At 42.3% G+C, this 18,673-nt stretch overlaps 1 protein-coding gene across 2 annotated transcripts in view; it reads right to left on the reverse strand.

Annotated features, from left to right (window-relative positions):
• Nucleotides 1-18,673, reverse strand: part of Adamts18 (ADAM metallopeptidase with thrombospondin type 1 motif 18) — a 142,376-nt gene that overhangs the window by 16,172 nt on the left and 107,531 nt on the right. For both annotated transcript variants that reach the window (XM_046434986.2, XM_058575883.1), the window contains exons 15-20: nt 13,573-13,714; nt 11,186-11,312; nt 7,677-7,881; nt 4,940-5,122; nt 3,038-3,241; nt 1,111-1,258 (exon numbers count right to left, since the gene is read on the reverse strand). In XM_046434986.2, coding sequence (XP_046290942.1) covers nt 1,111-1,258; nt 3,038-3,241; nt 4,940-5,122; nt 7,677-7,881; nt 11,186-11,312; nt 13,573-13,714 — 1,009 coding nt within the window. The remainder of the gene's footprint in view (nt 1-1,110; nt 1,259-3,037; nt 3,242-4,939; nt 5,123-7,676; nt 7,882-11,185; nt 11,313-13,572; nt 13,715-18,673) is intronic.

Genomic DNA, 18,673 nt, shown 5'->3' on the forward strand with positions numbered 1-18,673 from the left:
CCCTAGACCAAGCCTCGGTATGTGTAGGTTGCTTCATGGTGGTCTGACTTCCAGGGAAAATGAGAAATCACTGATGGTAAAGAAAGGAGAGAGTCTGGGAGTTCATGATCCATTCCTCAAAAATGTACATTTCTTCCCCATAGAACATTCTAGCATCAACTAGAGATGATCTGTTTTTCAGCAATTGCTACATAACACCTTCCTTTTGTCTTTGCAAACCTCAGCCCAGATAACAGAGAACGCAGATAACAAGAACTTCTTTCGTTAAAGAAGAGGAAAGAAACTGATGCCCCAAGCCTGGAGCTAAGTACACCCAGAACAACTTAGAGATGGGAAGCGATGCAGACAGGGGAGCCCGGGAGGAACAGTCCTGAGTCTGACTCACCACAAACTGGAAAAAGCAGGGTAAGAGATTGGACTGTCTTGGAAAAAAAGCTGTGTTTGGATGAAAAGAAAACCCAGCAGTTTTATGCTAGAAAATGATTGTCTTGCACAAGGAAATCTGATTAGGCTAAAAAATACTTCCTGGTGTTTGTCAGATGACTTTGAAAACGAACTAGACTAGGAAAACAGTTCTCTCCTGTAATTGAATTTCCCAGCAGCACCCGCTGCACTTCACTTGAACCGACTTAAAAAACCTTTTCATGTGCAGTCCTAGGACAGCACGCACTCGGTGTAATTGACTATAATTTATCTGTCTCCTCCATTAAAACGAGAGCCCCTGGAGGGCCATTCTTGTTCCCTCTTATATTCCCACTGATTAGCATAATCTCTGACACATGGTGGTTACTTTTTCATGTTTGTTGAACAAACATTTAATTTTAAAAAAGGGTCTTGCAACATGGCCGTTTCCCACTTTTGAAGTAAGAATGAGTGGCTACAAAGCCTTATAGAATGAAATGCTCCCTCCAGAGCCAGAAAACCAGATTACTGTGACTGTAAGTGCCCCAGCATTGCAGCTTGTAGAATTCCGGGGAGTGTCATCAAGTCTGCATTAGAATGTGCGACAGGCCATAGAGCTATGAACACACGAGATGCACCGCCAAACAGCGTCAGCTTGTGACAAATTCTCCAGAGACTAGTGGAACTGACAGGTGCGGTGCCCTTTACCTCGTTTTTCAGGCGCTGGACAAAAGTTTGTGTTGCAGGCTCGGAGCACTGGTGGCTTCTGGTGGAGCGGACAACTGGAGGAAGGGTGGCCTTGCTGAACACAGTGGACGGAGCGGGTCTGCACCCCTCCCCCGCAGGTGACTGTGCACTGCAGAGAAGGGAAAGGAGAAGGGAGTCAGAAGGGCCCTTCTGGATGCTGTCCTTTCTGAGGTCGGTGATGTCAAACAGAAGGAATCTCCACGGTCATGACATTACCGAGATGCCTGCCGATGGAGCAGAGATCATCTGGAGCCAGGCTCAGGCGCTGATGGTTCATCCCGATGTGTGTGTGTGTGTGTGTGTGTGTGTGTGTGTGCCTTTGATCTGATCAGAAGGGTCTTAAGCAAAGGCTGTCTAGCCCGAGAGCATGCGTCTCCCAGTTAAGTGACTCATAAAGAAGAGAGATTCCAGAAGTAGCCTTAAGAACGCAGAAACAAACCCAGACACATCTAGGGAATGGAGTGCAGTATTTAAAGAATTCCAGACCAACTTTGCAGATGCCATAGTGGAGGGGGATAACTCTAAATTAGGACAAGAAAAGAAGTGATAATCAGAGACACTGGAATTATGCCCTAGGTCATTCTGAGTTAGCATGGGGGATTGGGTGCTTCCTACAAGCCAGTAACTTTAATGATGGTCAGCGTTTCTTTTTTTTTACCCAGATAGGTGTATGAAAAGTTGATAAAGCTATTTTATAAGAGGCATAAATAAGTAAGTGTTATCAGGGAAAAGTGTAACCCTTTAAATAGATTTTGTTTTGCTTTAAAATTTCAGTAATTTATTAATTTAATGCAGATAGATGACAAACATCACTATCTGACTTTGCATTTGGGAGGAAAATTTAAGCTGGAGTGGAAAAAGTATGAGCTTGGGAATTAGCATAACATTCAAATAGCAAAACCTCTAACTTGGTGAGACAGTATGAATTGTGGGTATTAGGGGCTACATGCTCTCTGTTGCATGAACATAGCAATAGTCAGTGTGGGCATGAATGTGGCTATATTCTCATAAAAAAGCTTACAAAAACAAATGGCAGGGTCAAGGACACAGACTTGGCACCCTGACAATTGTTGGCTAACCCTTGATCTCAATAATAATACTAGAATCCATTTCAAATGTGTAAATCATTAAAAACTCAGAGATAAAGAGCCTAGAGATATGGAAAGCATACTGCCTGGCCCATGAGAAATAACCATGCCATTCTCCTTCATGTTTTACTTTCAGATCCTCCTGGGTGTATGCGTGTTTACACACATAACGTCTGGACTCACACATGGCCCCTGTGCTTAGTGGTAAGGTGGGCAGCTGTTTTGAATGTGTGCTGTGAAGAACAAAGCAACTCTGCCACAAGCATCCCTGGGGACATGCTCTTCTCTCCCACTTAGCATCACATACCATCTAGCCCATAAAACCCAAACCAGTGACCCAATGTCCTCAGAAAAAGGGTGTCTCTCACCGCTGAGGACAGAGAATTCAGGTCTCTGTGATTGCTAAGAGGGTTGTCTCAAGGATTAGCTGAGAGAATGCACATACAGATTTATTGCACACAAATGGTTTGGAAAATGCTAGCTGTTATGGTATTTTTCAAAAACAGGAGCTGTGATTGTGAGCAGCATTTCTAAATTAGCAGAGTGTCACAGGCCTGATGTTAAGTGCTTTATACTCATTGCCTCACTTACTTGGCAAAAAAAGCAACTCTTCCAGTTTTTATCATACCAATTTTCTAAACATAAAAACTAAAATTTACAGATTAGGGTCACATAAGTAGCACAAACCTTTCTTCTTTATGCTTGGGCAACTGCTAATGTGCAATGAGCAACTGTTGGTGAGCTGCCTCATCTTTTGCATCTCACTTGAATGTCAAACTCCTATATCTGTGTGCACCCACCCGTTGCCACGGCGACGTGTACCATTCAGCTGCCGTGTTGTACACTGGACAAGCCCTTCGGTTGCAGGTTTCCTCCAAGTCCAGGTTGGGTTTCTTAATGTTGCGGCATCTTCGTTCTGGGAAAGTTACCAGTTTTCCCTGGAAGGTCTTCTCGCTGCATTTCAAGTCCCTCTTCCTCACGCCCAAACCACAGGTTGCAGAACACTGGGGGCAGAGAGAGGAGGCCTGAGATGGCAGAGCGCCACTGTCAAATCTGCTGAGCGGATGGATGTACCTCCCTATGGTGTCAACCACATGCCTGTGAGGGACTTAACGATAATCAGCGGAGTTCTGGATGCTACAGGCGAGGAGACCAAAAGACAGAGTATTGAAGTGACTTTTGCAGAGCTCACTCATACACACTGTTCATGGGGACTGAGAGATGCCATGTGGATGTGAGATAAAGTCCCCCAGCAGAAGGATGAGACAGAAGCACTGGTGGCATTCACGCCAGGTATTTCTGAGCAGCTGGGAGAATGAGCCAAGGAAAAGTCAAGAGACAGTGGAGGGGGAAGACACTTCTGAATACTTGTCCCTTAGGGATCACCCTGCCTCTCCCTTGGATGAGATGTAACCTAATGCTGTGTTATGGCTGGAAGGAGAGAGAGAGGGGAGGATGGATGTCCATGAAATAACTGGGAGAAACCATGTTTTTCAAAGTATTTTAAACAGTATTAGGGGATAATGTATGGAGCCTCATGAAGCCAGTTAATCAATGAAATTGGTATCAGTGTAAACATCACATACGATAATGGGTGAAACTGAACGCCCCCCTTTACAATGGAGCCAACAAGTACAGCTCCCTTGTACGGATGAGGCCAGCAGGGCCAGCCCAGGGTCACGCACGTAGCCTTTAGGTCATAATGTCTTTTAAAGAAAACAGAAGGGGAGGAGGGAGACTGTGTTGCCATAACTGCTTCGTGGTATGGACCCGTTTATCATTTAGACAGAAGAAAGGAAAGGCTCACCAAGCTCGCTCAACGTCCCACTATTATTTTTTTTCCTCTCTAAATTTCCTACCAGACTGTAGACCCCTCAAAGCCGAGACCTCATTTGTCTACACTGTGTGCTCTGGGCTTAGATCCTTTTCCTCTTTCCTATATCTATGAGTTCAGTTGCGTTTCCCAAGCCAGAGTTGGAGACAGCTCCTCCCTCTCTCCTACCAGCACATGGGCCTGAAGGTACCAAATGGTCTCCTTAGGAACTCAAGGATATGGCTTCTCTCTGTCCCAAACACTTTCATCTTCCGTCTTCCTTCCTGCAGTGTCCACACAGGGCCTCCCCACCCTTGGGTCTGCCTACTGGGTGCCTGTCCCTGAGGGTTCCACTGTTCATTTAAGATTTCACTTGGTTCCTCAGTACTTGCAGGACACGTTCCTAACCTGCTACCCAAGGCCTTATGACCCCTCTCCAATGAAGTTTCCCACCATAACCCCACCCTGGTCCTGTCCTGGCCCGCTGAGTATGCGATACTGTCACAACCTGCCCCAACCCCACCTCTGCATGACTCCTGCTCATCCTTCATACTCCCTGGAGAGTCTCTGCTGATGAGAATTCTTCCTAAAGTCTGGCTCTGGTTGACCTTGAACTTTCTCAGAAAATTACAGACTTCTCATAGCACCCTGCCTACCACATCGGTTTCCCTATGTGTGCTTTATGGACTTTTGTATCCCTTACCCAGGCACAGGCCTGGTAAGTATGTTGGGCACTTTATACATGTTTGAAACAAGCATTGAGGAGGAATCAGCAATTAGTAGATACCTGGTGTATGTGTGTAACAAAAAGGAGACCTCTGACTGGATGCTGGTGGATGAGCTGAGCATTGAACCCTCTCCTCACCCAATAGTGCAGCCGAGCTCATACCTCGCTCCACGAAGATGTGACCCATTGCAGCCGGTTGTTTTTGGGACATCGTCCTAGCACACAGCCCTCCTGCACCTCGGGTCTGGGGATGCTGGCGCACAGGCTCTCGGGGAGGGTCTCTGCATCAGAGCTCTTACAGAGGAGTTCACGTCTCCGCACTCCTCGTCCACAGGTCTTGGAACACTTGAGAAGAAGAAAAAGTGCTATTGGCATGCTGTTTTAGTAAATGCTTTTCATTTGAGTTAATTTCATACCGAAGAAGTGTTTGCAAGATTATTTGTAAGTGTTTGAGCAAAATTCCCAATAAAGTCCTTTGCAGCAGGTGAAACCCACCTAGGGGCCCAGGGAAGACTACGTAACTTGCCATGATTAGCTTTGCGTTCAACCTGCCAAATATCTAATGGCTGCTGGTGACCCCAGGTCTGAAGATGAGTTACAGTCATCACACAGCCCAGTATACTAGAAAAGGGCACCTATCCATTGGGATAATTGTATGTGTCTGTTACAAGGTGTAGTGGACCTGGGTGCTTGACCAAAGAGGATCACTTGTGACTCTAACAAGAAGAGTAACAGCAGAAATGTGTGCAGACAGACAGACAGAATATAGGTGTGTGCTACATCAACAGTAGTCAGGTGTCAGAGAAAGGGGGCACAAGGGACTAGGTTCTTATCCCTGACAACTGTGCCTTCTGGGTATTGTCCTAACTTTGGGGGAGACTACTAAGAACTCATAAAAGACCTGAGTAAATCTGCATAATACAAAGCTTCAGATGGGCAAATTACTCTTTCACTCCTACTCTCAACCTTCAAAAGAATTCTTCAAAAGCATCTCCTTGCTTTCAGGGGAATAGTTATAAACTTGTCAAAGTCACTTAAAAGGTCACTGGCTCCAGGCTTGTCCTCAAGGAATGTGTCACCATCTTGGCCCCTACAATCTTATCTTTCTCTCAGAAGGACCATATGCCACAGCAGCCTCTCTTTTTTACCTGGGTTTCTTAACTAATCACAATCAGCAGGGTGCATTCGCAGCTTGCTCAGAGGACCAGTGTGAATTCTCACTCTTCACATTTTTAAAGGAGATGACAATGACATCAGGGAGAATCCCTTCCATGTAATGATGTAATTTAGCACCCAACAACAGAGCCTGTATCACACAACCTTCTGACAACTTTAGGACCCAATCACTGTCACTCTTTTTTTACAAAAGAAGTATCTAAGAATCCAAGAGTAGAGCATCCCGTCTAAGATAATCACACAGTTGCCAAGGAAAAGAGATCAGTGGACAAGTGGGTCTGAAGCCAGACCAGGGGGTGAACCATGGCATGTATCACTGCTCTGTCACAAAATATCTAAATGGTTAATTCTTTTTTAAAAAAAATTCTAATTTTATGTTTGCAATTCTATTTCAGAATGGCCAAATATGCGACCTGTTGCTCATGCAAGAACAGGTTGTGATACATTCTGAAGGATCTCTTTTATATTAGTTATGAGCAAGTTCTCGAAGAGACACATTTGGTTCTAGTAATCAAAATTTCACAAAAGAAATAATTTCCATGTGACATTTGGGGCAAACTCCATGAACTAACATGTTTTTCATCAGGGCCATTTGAAATTCACCAGTCTCCATTATCCATGACTACCATACATATTGGCTAAAACAGTCCTCTGAATTCTCCCTTTGTAAATTATAATTCCCAACTGGAAAGAAAGAGAACAGACTCAACATCGTATACTACATACATTTACCCTTTTTTACATTTAAAAATGAATGTGTTCTCACATTAAGTACCCCAAAGCATGCTCAAAGATATTCTTTCCCACCCCTGGATTCTTAATCTAATAGATATACCCCAACATGGGGGAAAAAGTCATCCTCTGCCTTCTTCTGGGAAAGTGGCACTGTACTGCTGAACTTCAGAAATCAGCCCTCTGCATGACACAAGGGACTGCTGCCACCGGGCTTACAATGCAAGTGACCATTCCCCTGCAGCTTTGAGCTCTTCTCTAAAGTTTGATTGCCATCTATGGATTAGCAGAGGATGAACCATCACCTGTAAGGGGTGGTAAGGCAGAGGTCCTGAAGGAGGGAGACCTCTGACACTTAGTCTTTGTGGAAGACACAAAGCATCATAGGCATCCGCCTCTGTGCACTAGATGCCAGCAGCCTGTGTCCTAGGGACAAGCCTTCCCTCCATGGAGAGCCTCTCCTTGAGAGGGAAATTTTGAGTGGTGAATGACAGTTCAATGTCTCCTTCAACTTATTACTTAAGCCTTTCTCTGGGAGTTTGTGACAGTAGCAAACTTGACGCCCAGATCCTTTTAATTTGTTTTAACTCTCTCCCTTTTCCACAAAGTGAGAGTTAAATATTTTTTGCTATGGCTCACTCTTTGCACTTGTATACTTCCATTTGCTTTGGAGAACTCAGTTGCCAGGTCTATGTACCAATTTCTCGCTACACTTAGGCATACCTAAATGGCCCCCACATGATTTTCTAAACCACTAAGGAATATTCTAAGCTCTGGGATAGGGGATCTCAAACTTCAGGTCCCTGTGGAATCACTGAAGAACAATAGCTAAAATAGCTAAAATGAAGATTCCCAGGTCCCCACGGTGTTAATCCAGCCTGATTCCCATGAACATGTAAACAGCTGAGCACCCCTGGACAAAGACACCTGCATGTTCACCTTCATCTTGAGTGGGGACCAAGACCCGTGACTCCAAGTCTGACCCCATTACCTGTGACCAAGGCCCAAGGCTCCATTCTGGAGGGCAGGTGTGGCTGTTGCAGACTTGGACCTGGGTGGGCGTGCTCACCGGGCAGAGAGAGTGCAGCACCGCCTCCTCTTTCTGGAAGGGCTTCTTCTGCACGCACCGCACCTTCCGGCTCTGCTGGCCCCCCGCACACGACTTGCTGCACGCGCTCCATTCACCTGGCAGCCAACTTTCAGCGAAAATCAACATTACTTTCAGTGAAGACTTAGTATTGTGACCGCTAAGGCATTTACTGTAACAGAATAAGCAGCTGGTGAATACCTTAGATCCATTTTAAAACCAATGAGGGCAATCTGTACTAATTCTGAATCATATGCTAAGGTGACTCAGATATAAGGAAGCACCACATGGTTCTAGGAAAAATATTTCTTCTGCAGGGGAAGAAATACATGCCATTTTAATATCTGAGCAATTCATTCAGCCAAATTTATTAGGATCTTAACTATGTGTCAGAGCCTCTTCTAGGCATGGGGGTTGGAAAAACGAATGAGGCAGGTCCTTTCCATGAAGGAGCCTTCAACCCAGTGCAGAGGTGGGTGTGTGAGCAGAGGGGACTTTCTGATACGTGCTGCCATGGGAATTAACACAAAGCACAATCACAAGTGGGCACTTCCCCAAACTACTACTTTGATTATTCTTAAAGCTTACAATTACTTAGAGATCTAACCTCACATTAATGATTGACAGACCAGTTCTTTTACAACTATCTAAGGCTTGGTGTATGTTGGAATGCCCATCAATGGAAACTAATCATGCTTTCCAGCGACCACTTTTGAATAATTGAACTTGTATGATTTTCAGGGAAAGCATAAAATAGATACTCCAGATAGGCTGTTATGCACTTGAATCACAGCAGCAATGTCTAAAGCTGATCTTAGATTCTAAATATCGTTTTAGATAAGACCAAATATGTTTTTTAATACTTTTGAAATTCTGTCACTTTCTCTAGTCTCATAATATCTTCCTCTGGTTTCTCCTAAAAGCTTGATGTGTGACATTAAAGACCTTTAATCTACACCATTAAGCAAATAAATTCTAGGAATATGAAATTCTAGGAATATCACATAATCCATAGTATCTTATTTAAAGAATGATGATATCCAACAAAATCTTCTTCCTATTTATACAATTATTTGTGTCTTATAACAAGATATAAATAAAACATTATGAAATTATTTGTTTCAACATTCACTTCTGAAATGGTATTTTTTTCCTACTAAACTCAACTTTCTTCTATGGGATTAATGTGATGGGTTTGCAAAGACTCTAGAAATAACACAGACTTCTGCATGGCATAGGGGCTTTTCCACAGTGAGCCCAGCTAATTCTCCACCTTGCCCCAGCCACCTGCACCTTCAAGCCCAGACCCATCATACTTTACTTCCTACACACATTTCGTAGCACACCACACTGCATCTCAATTACTTCTTCACACACCCATCTCTTCCCTTCCACTGTCGATTCACGGACTGCAGAAGCCACACACTACTCATCTCCATACCACAGTTCTCAGGGGCTTCGCATACAGCCAGTGCTTATGGCATGTTTGTTATGTGTGAAAGTAACAGAGTAAACCTTTGTCCTTCTACTTCTCAGGTCTAGGCATCTAAACCCTTATTCCTAGTGGGGAAGAATAGTCCCTGGGAGGATCCTTTATCCCAGAAGAAAATACCAAGAGATAATAAGGTAGAGAAAAAAGGGAGGACAAGTCCCATCCGCACACCACCTCCTCTCTACAGAACCTGCAGGGACTGTTCTGGTCTTAGCAGTGAGCATGTCCCTCACAGGATATCATGTCTGCACGAAGTCATCAGGGAGGTTCTAGAAGGCAGGCATGACCTTGGTGTGGCTTTACGTGCACATACAGGAAAAAGAGGTCTCTTTCTTTGGTTGGCTGGAATAATAAATGATGGGGAGGAGGTTTCAAATGAACCAATTTGCCAGTTGAGTGTTCTGCTTCTCCCTATATGTCCACAGACGCAGACTAGAGCACACAGCATCATCTCCACCACCACCTCAAGAGGTTACTCCACAAGGGTCAAGAGCACTTTCTGATAATCACATGTGAGAGCCTCCGGGGGATTTCTTTTTTTTTTATATAACTTTTTAATATTTATTTTTTTTAGTTTTCGGCGGATACAACATCTTTGTTTGTATGTGGTGCTGAGGATCGAACCCGGGCCGTACGCATGCCAGGCGAGCGCGCTACCGCTTGAGCCACATCCCCAGCCCCCCTCCAGGGGATTTCTTAGGCTCAGTTATTTCTTAGCCAAAAAGGAAAATCCATAAAAGCCCCCTGCCCAGTTTCTTTCTCCTTTTTGTGTTCATGATACAGCTGGTTCTAGACCCTAAGAGAAAAACTGGGTTAACAGTTGGGCATATAGGATTGGTGGGTAGCTGAAACCCCAAACGATTTTGACAAATGCACCACTAGTTCCGAGGAAAAGACACACAGATCCATATATAAAAAGATCACGCCATATGATTGCATCACCCAACACCACACACTGCTTATTAAGAGGACCTGAAGCACTGGTGACTGCGCCATGGCTTTAGAAGAAACTGTCCATTTATATAAATATATTTGGCAGAAGATAAATCACATTAGACTCTAGTTGCCTGGGAAGCTTACTTAAAATTAGTGTTCAAACAATGGTGTGGCAAAAATCAATCAAAGAACAAACCCACCGAGCTCCCCACAGGGACCATCATTGAGGGGGCATCACCACTTGGCTTCGCCTTTTTGTGTCTTGCTACTATGTAATTTGCATTTGGGGTTTCTCGGTCTGCACAACAGTATGATTTTTAAATTCTTGGATGACTTATATAAAAGTTAAGCATACAACCACATGTACATTTTACTAATATAGAATTGTGTGTTATTTAAATATCTGTTTGATTCAGTTCTGAGAAGTGGAGTTTCTATTTAAAAGTTAAAAAGAAAAAGACATTTTCACATCCCAAGATAACATTCCTCAAGTCAACTGAGTGTCTAATGCAGATTAAGATTTTTACTTTTCAAGTCATAATGCAGCCCTACCTTTTTAAAGTTTATTTTAGTGCATAATAGATATAAATAATATCTGAGTTCATTTTGACATTTTCATAAATCCATATAATGTAATTTCTCCATTTCAATCCCTAACATGACCTCCTTCTTTCCCTCCTGCCTCCCTCCCCTGATGCCCTCTCTCTACTCTATTGATTTTTCTATTTATTTATTTATTCCATTTTAATTGATACATTAATAGTTATATATAAGATTGGGATACTCTGTGGTATAGTCACGCACACACCTTCTAGAATTCATTCCCCAGTTCAACCATCTTTTCTTTCTAAATTTATTTTAGAGATTGCATCTACTTTTCAATCTCTCTCAATTAGAAGCATTGACAGTGGGCTTTGCAGCATCTCACACCAGCAAAGGCCTTCACACACAAGTATGAACAGAAAGACATGACCACATGACTTACTAGGCCGGGCAGGAGAAAGCATTGCATATTTTGGGTTCAGTTGCTGGCTTGGTTCTTATATTGCAGAAGGAGGAATTGACTTGAGTATTTTGATCTCGTAAGCAAATGGCCTTTACACTGATATAACCTAATAAGACATCAGAAGGAACAAGAGTGAAAATTACAGATAATTAACGAGTTCAACTTGCTTTCCAAACTTAGCTTGGGATTTACCAGTGTTCTGATAACTCTATTTAGGGAACAGAATCCAAAAATATTTTGTAAAAACACCTCCCTTTGATATGACTGCAACTAACTTGAATTCCAATTATCTCCAAGATAATAAATTTTAATCATCGAATGTGTACATTTTTACTTTTCAAGACTATGTAGATTTCAGCATCATAAAGCGATAAATACAACTTTTTGGAAAGAGCAACCATAAAAGGAAACACCTCAGCAAGCTTTAACACATCTAATGGAAAATGTTCTTCATAGAAAACCCACTAATGAATTATGTATGAAAAGGCTAAGATTCTGATTTGTCATGAAGCATCTTGTATTTTCTTACTGAATACATATCATGCTGCAAAACTTGGAACTCTGAATGTGCATTCCTGCCATCAGCTGGAACTGTGGGCTTGTGGAGTGGCATCTGACTGCCTTGCTTTGATTGTTCATTTCAGGACTTCGTATTGGAGACTTTTTTGTGTGTATGAATTACTGCATTTTTAAGCTCCTCTAGTAAGAAAGCTGCTTCCCCTTTGAATTGTGCTTCTTTTTTTTTTAAATTTATGTGATAATTTCCCTTAAATGGACTCAGAGAAGCAAATTAAATGTCCCTCCTGCTATGATGATTGGCACTCAGTCCAGCCACTTGGGTGCAAGCAGGTTTGCTTTAAAGAGGCAGGGATCACAACTACATTGGGATTCCCAGAAATTACTGGTATACTTCCATAGAATTTATTCATCTGGAGCCACCTTCTCTTATGCCCAGGGCTTATACCACAGTCTATGAACTGCATGAAGACCTTGATAAATCCAGACAAGCAGGGAGTTCCCCAGGCACTTCTCCTGCAACCGCATCATGCTTGGATTTATTCCTTGTGAACTAAAAATGGATCAACTCTGTCTCTTTCCCAAGATGCTATGCTCTCCCTGGAATAGCAAGAAGCCATTAGAAAAGTTCTTAAAGCACATCTGATATTTGAGAAATTGCTCACAGTCTGAGACTAAGGGAAAAAGGAGCAGAGTGCAAAGATCTGTGTACAGTATAGCTGTTCAGTAAGAAAGAATACAAAATGACATTTATGCCACACGGCTGAGACTGTCAAACCTATGAGTGTTTTCATATATTAAAAATAGAATGATGGAAAGTATCAATGTTGCCTACTGTTGATGAAAGAATTCTGGAGGATTCTTTCTTTCTAGCAGATTGCAATTGAAATATTTATTAACAAAGATGTATTATCTGGTGATTATTTTCTACATGCATTTAAAAAATATTTTCTTGTATTTTGTTAATTAGCAAGGCTGCCTAAAGACAAGCCTCATAGACACAAGAATTTCTTCATTTTCTGTATCTTTGCTTTATCCTTGATTCAAAGAGACCTTGCTTTGCTGAGTGGGGTGGGCCCAGGAGGAAGACCTGCTGTCACCCAGTGCTCCTGATAGTAGGAAATCATGCTTTGGTTTCATGGACATGTTTATGAGCATGAACTTTCAGTCTTTCTCCCAAAGGAGCAAGTATGACAATTACTGACACCAAAAAATATGTGACATTTCTGGCATCTATATAAAATTCTTTCCTTGTCCATGTTAAGTGGATGGTTGCCGTTCTTTCCTGGCACAGGTTATTTCCTGGATTGAACCCGCTTCTCTCCTGAAAGAGACTTTGTTGACCTTACCATGCCTTTACGCATGGGGTGACACAATATTCACATTTCAGATGGTCATCCTAAATTTGCCTGGTATGTTCTCACTTGTCTTGATCCCACTGTCTATGAGCCCAGTGAGATGTCAGTAACAAGAGAAAGCAGGAAAGTCAGGATTAGGAGAAAGTGAACTGTATATATATATATATATATATATATATATATATATATATATATATATATATATATACTTGTATTTATAAACAAATGTATTTCATACATTTCCCCTCATAAGTTTCAAGCATGTAATTTTTGAGCTTTTGTGGTGAGCGATTTGAACTTTGTGAGCATTTGTTCTTTTCTACATAGGAAATTTCTCCAATAGTACAATATTTATGTTTCACAGTGATGGTTCCCCTGGAAGACAGTTGTTGGGTGACTTATTTAAACCAGGCATTGTTAAAGAGTCTTGGAGAGAAGCACCCGGTTCTCAGAGGAGACAGGCTTGGAAGATGGAATCAGGAAGTGGTCTACCTCCACCACAGGAGACGGAACAATCCGACGGCACAGTACTCCAGATGTGCTGGTGTCTTTTTGTGGCTGGCTGAGTTCCATTTGCGGCCTTGGGAAGTGCATACTTCCAAGCTATCCCTGGGTTTTTGCCTTGCATCAGAATCTGGGGACAGTGTGAGATAAAAATCAGAGGTCAAAATACAAGTCAGACCCTGGCATTCTAGAAATCTTGCTAAACATCTTAAAGCTATTTGCAAGTCATTTTGAGCTTAAAGTCAATTTGCTTCATTGTTCCCAAGAATGTTTTATGTTGATTTAAAGGTTTCCCTTTAAAAAACGATCTTTCATAAAATCAAACTATGATTTAGATAGATGCTAATATTCAAAGCACAATTTGCTATTTACCATAAGTGCACAATCTTTAACTCCAGGTATACTAATTGATAAAAAAATGTATATATATAAACACACATACATACAGTTTTTACATTCAAATGAAGAAAAATTATAGAGTCAGGTTTCTACCCTACTTAAACTTGAAGGTCTGGCACGGTCCACACCTGCTCAGTGGTTCCCCACAGATGAGCAGGATGAAGTGGCACCGACACATATTCATTTTTATGATGTATCTTGGGATGTTAGTTATAAGCTCTTTCCTGACTGTCAGTAGCAGGTGAGCGCAGGAAAAGTACCCCCAAGCCTAAAGGATACCCCACTTAGAGTTGCCTAGCATCGACTCTAGAATCCAAATGAGTTTCCAACGGTTTCCAAAAAGAACTTGCCCCCAAATAATGTGTCTGTTAACTGTGTCCTAATCCCTGTAGGTACAGAAAAAAGAAAGCCAGAGTTGGTTTGGTAATATGTAGACTGGAATGGATTGAGTCTCAAAAACGCAAGGACTCGGGGTGAATCTGATCCCCTAAGGTCTGACTATGGGGATGAGAGCAATCTCTTTCAGGCACTTCTTGGGTGTCATATACTCTGAGGGACTTTTTCCTATGCATTATCTCAAAACATTCCTCCAACAACTCTATAATGCAACTTCCCATTTTTCCACTGAATAAAATGAGGATATGTGCAAGATCACACAAGTCACTAGAGGATGAGCCTAAATAAAACCTCCCCAAAATGTGCCTCAACAATGCAATAGATCACCTTGGTTTTGATGTAGGCAAAAGCCCTTTTCTTGATGCCCTTTTTTCTTAACTACTCCTTTCTTTTTCCTTCCAAGCTCAAAGCATGAATATAAATAACTAGCTTTCTCCAGCTCCATCAGTCTTGTGGAAGATCCTTTACCACCAGAACTGGGCATGCATGCCCAAGAGGCAAAGCCTACTACGAGTTAAAAATAGGAACCTCTGGCTCTATCTCCGTCTGGTGGGATCCCACCTCAATTAAAGTTGGTTGGGTGGTGGCTTTTCAAGGACCTCCACTGTACCAGTTTACTTTTTAGGATGCCACCAAATGATTTCCACTTTGCTATTAGCTTAAGAGTTTCCAGGAACATTATGGTTGATACTTAAGATTCCATGGTGTGGACATCACTTGTAAGGCAACAAAACAAATCCAGGTGCCACCCAGAAACAACCAACATGTTAATTGATGGACCTGTGTTTCCCTCACCCCAATTGAAACAAAATCTAAAACCACACAAGAGGTAGCACCATTAAAAAGAACAATGTCCGATACTCACCAGCTGCCCATGAAAATCTTTTAAAAATCAAAGTCCCTGGGGTCTTTTAGTTTTGAAGAACTTTATAATCTTTGCTCTTCCTATTTTTGCAGCTAAGCCATACAGTTGTTCTTGGAATCATGTGTTCGACTTGCATTCACACAACTTGAATAAATAACGAGCTTCCCTTATCCAGCATTTCTAGGGTTTCTGTTAATGTTTTCATGTGGTATAAATGCACACACTTTAGAGTTTTATTCACCCTCAAAGTAGCATTGGGGGCATTCAGAAGATAATCCTGGTGCTCCCTGATATTTCAACTCAATTTCTCCTTCATGAAAGTATATTCCAAATCTGATACTTATGGTTGTCATTTTCTTTGTGCAACAAAAATGCAGAGATCTTGTAGAGAAGAAAATAATGTGGTGTATCACATCTACATATAGGGCAATAAAATGCAGGTGAGTTGTGTGAGACCAACAGAAAGCCATGTACCCTGAGGCAGGACCATGCTACTCTGCAGTGGAACCACATCATACATGGACATACAGGAGAGAAAGTGTCAGCACTGCATAGAAATAATTTTACTTACCCATCTCCACTTTCTAGACCACCCAGGCCCCCAACCAAGCTATATTCTGGTTTCTACTGACATAGGGGGATGGATCCTCAATGGAAATGCAAAGAAACTATAAAAAAGGGAGTTCTTGCCTTTTGAGCTTCAGGGACTTAGATATTCTGGTGCCAGAATATCTAAGTCCCTGAATGGCTTAGTGAAGTTTCAACAAGTACTTACAATATGTACTACTTTCACGTTTTAGAGCCTGAATACATGGCATGTGGTTTCACTGCAAAAACATGCTGTGAACATGTTGCAAGATGCATTTAAGAGAAAAATCAGATTGAAGATGAAAGCATCTGTTTGTTTCCCTTTATAACAAAAAAAATTCTCCAAGAGTTGTTTTTACTGTCTGCCTTCTCATCTCCTCAACCACCTGTTATGATCTTCCTCTCAACCACATCACTGAAACTGCTCTTTCAAGGGCACCTTGTCATAACCAGGTAGTTGACAGTCCTTGTCTTACTCACCAATTACCAAGATTGGACACAGTTGATCACTTCCTTTTTTTTTTTTCTCTAACCACAAACCCCTACTTTTTACCCCTAACTTCACTTACCTTCATTACCAGTCTCATTTGCTGAATCCTCTTTATCTCTTCTCTATTCATTGTCAAAGTGACCTTCAAACTTCAATAAGTTTAAGTTAACCACATTTGGTTAATGGCCGCCATATTGGCTGCACAGCTGAATATGAACCTGGCCTCTAACCTCCCATTAACCTATTTGACTGCCTACCTGGCATCTGTTCCTGAATGTTTAAAAGGTACATCCAAGTCCAACACTGAAATCATCATCTCCTCTGGCCCCAGAAAGGCTGTTCCCTTCCTCAGTCTCCTCATCCATTAAATGACCGCCAATTCTTCTAAATGTTTAGGCCAATATGGAGTGTGACAGCCACCCTGGACTCTTCTCTGTTTTCTCATAACCCTCATTTAACAGGCCAGGACACGGGGTTATCTACACTTTCAAGACACTTCATATCACCTCTCCTATTACTGTCCCTGTCCTGACCTAAGCCACCGTCATGTCTCCTCTGACTTCCACAGTCAGGGAACTAAAAATAGCACTCCAGGAAGGAAGGGAGGTGATATCCTCCAGTGGAGGAGATGGGGCAGGCCTGCGTGTAAGATCAATTCAGTGACAGTTAATTAACAGGTTCAAAGCATAGAGCTATAGAACCCGTGTGGGCTGGAAATCCAACACTTTTGTGAAGCTGCAGGGTTGCATCACAGGGACACCTGAAGTCACACAGCCACCTAAAGCAGCTTGGTTGCCATAAACAAACCATCTTGTTGATACTCTGGCCAAGAAGCTGCAAAGCAACCAAAAAAGAGCTTCTGTTTTCTCTGAGGCTTTCTATTCCCCACAAAGAACCATCAGATGGTGTTTCCCACCACCCTTTCCCCCAAATTAAAATGGAAATATGAAAGGAGCCTCAGGAAAATGAAATACTTGAGCTAAAAGTAAGAATAGCACTGAACAGAAAAATCTGAAGGCAACAGGGGGAATGAGTCCATTTCCTATTATCAAGGTTATAAGGCACCTATGTATCTAGCCAGAGCAAGATGAGAAACGGCACAAGGTGCTGTAAATGTTCACAGGAACAGGCAACTTTAAATTAGCAACTCATAAAACACGTGGTAGCTGGATGCCTGCGTGTGTGTGTGTTCCATTACAGCTTTATAGCCACTGGCATGTATAGCACATTTGCTATTCTTAAATATAACGGTGCCTTCAGTGAGTGCATTCGTAAATAAAAGCCACTCAGCTTTACAACATCAAGGGACTCAAGGCTTGACTTCAGAGTCTATGGAGCTATCCATTCACAGGCAGAGCTGTGTGGTCATTTGGGCTCGGAGACAATATCTGTAAAGACCAGGAGCAAGCTCACTTGAGAATTTACTATGACATCAGTTCACCAAGGCCTCTTAAAGGAAGTCAGAGCTCAAGCAGATAGGCAAGGAGGCCAGATGTATAAAAGGTCTGAGCACATGCAATTATCACACAGTATTATTCTCTTCTCAGGACGAGTTCTCTTCTCTGCCCTTCTCCTTATTCTGTATTATTAAGGAGGAAGGACTAGGGACAGAACAGAGCAGTTGCCTCCTATCTTCTATGTCAGGCTTACAATCCCTGGGACACAGGCTACCTGCCCAGCTGAAAAAAAATCTCTGTGGGTCTCTCCTGTTCTCAGAGAGACATCATTTTATTAGAGAAATCAGTCTCACCCTCAGGAAAAACGACCAATCATTTATGGATCCAATGCAAAATGAAAATTCAAGACCTTTAGCAGAGCATTAAAGCAAATCTAGGGCCCTTCTGAGCACAAGGTCACCTGCGACTCTGTAGGTTCCAAGGCCACAAAACCAGTTCTACCAAACTTAGAATCTGGGATCTCCTCACGTGGATTTTGAGTCAATGAGTCATTTTTTTCAAATTCTAAATGACCCTTTGGTCTAATAATAACTTCTCCTTGCCTTCATGGATGGAGACCATATGCTCCAATTTGCTGGCCTGGTTTACACCTAAGTACATCAGTGTGACCATCGTTTTAACTACAGACAGCACCTCCACTGGGAACCAGGAGGAGCTAGCAGAGGTGTGCACTAGCACACGGCTGAGAGTCCAACTTCTAAGAGTTTTGGAGAATGCACCTCACACAGGACATAATTTGAAAATGAATACCCATCACCTATGAATATTTTTAAAGCCTTTAAGAGACCTTGTCAAGAGCACTCGGGGTCCCAGGAGCACCCATCCTGCTGTCATGGCATGACGTCACAATGATGCCACTCTGACCATCCCAGGCTGCACGTCAGACTGTGTAGC

The sequence above is a fragment of the Marmota monax genome, unplaced genomic scaffold, assembly GCF_021218885.2.
Source record: "Marmota monax isolate L192 unplaced genomic scaffold, Marmota_monax_Labrador192_F-V1.1 WCK01_AAM20220418_F8-fsc00024, whole genome shotgun sequence".
In the NCBI taxonomy this organism is placed as follows: Eukaryota; Metazoa; Chordata; class Mammalia; order Rodentia; family Sciuridae; genus Marmota; species Marmota monax.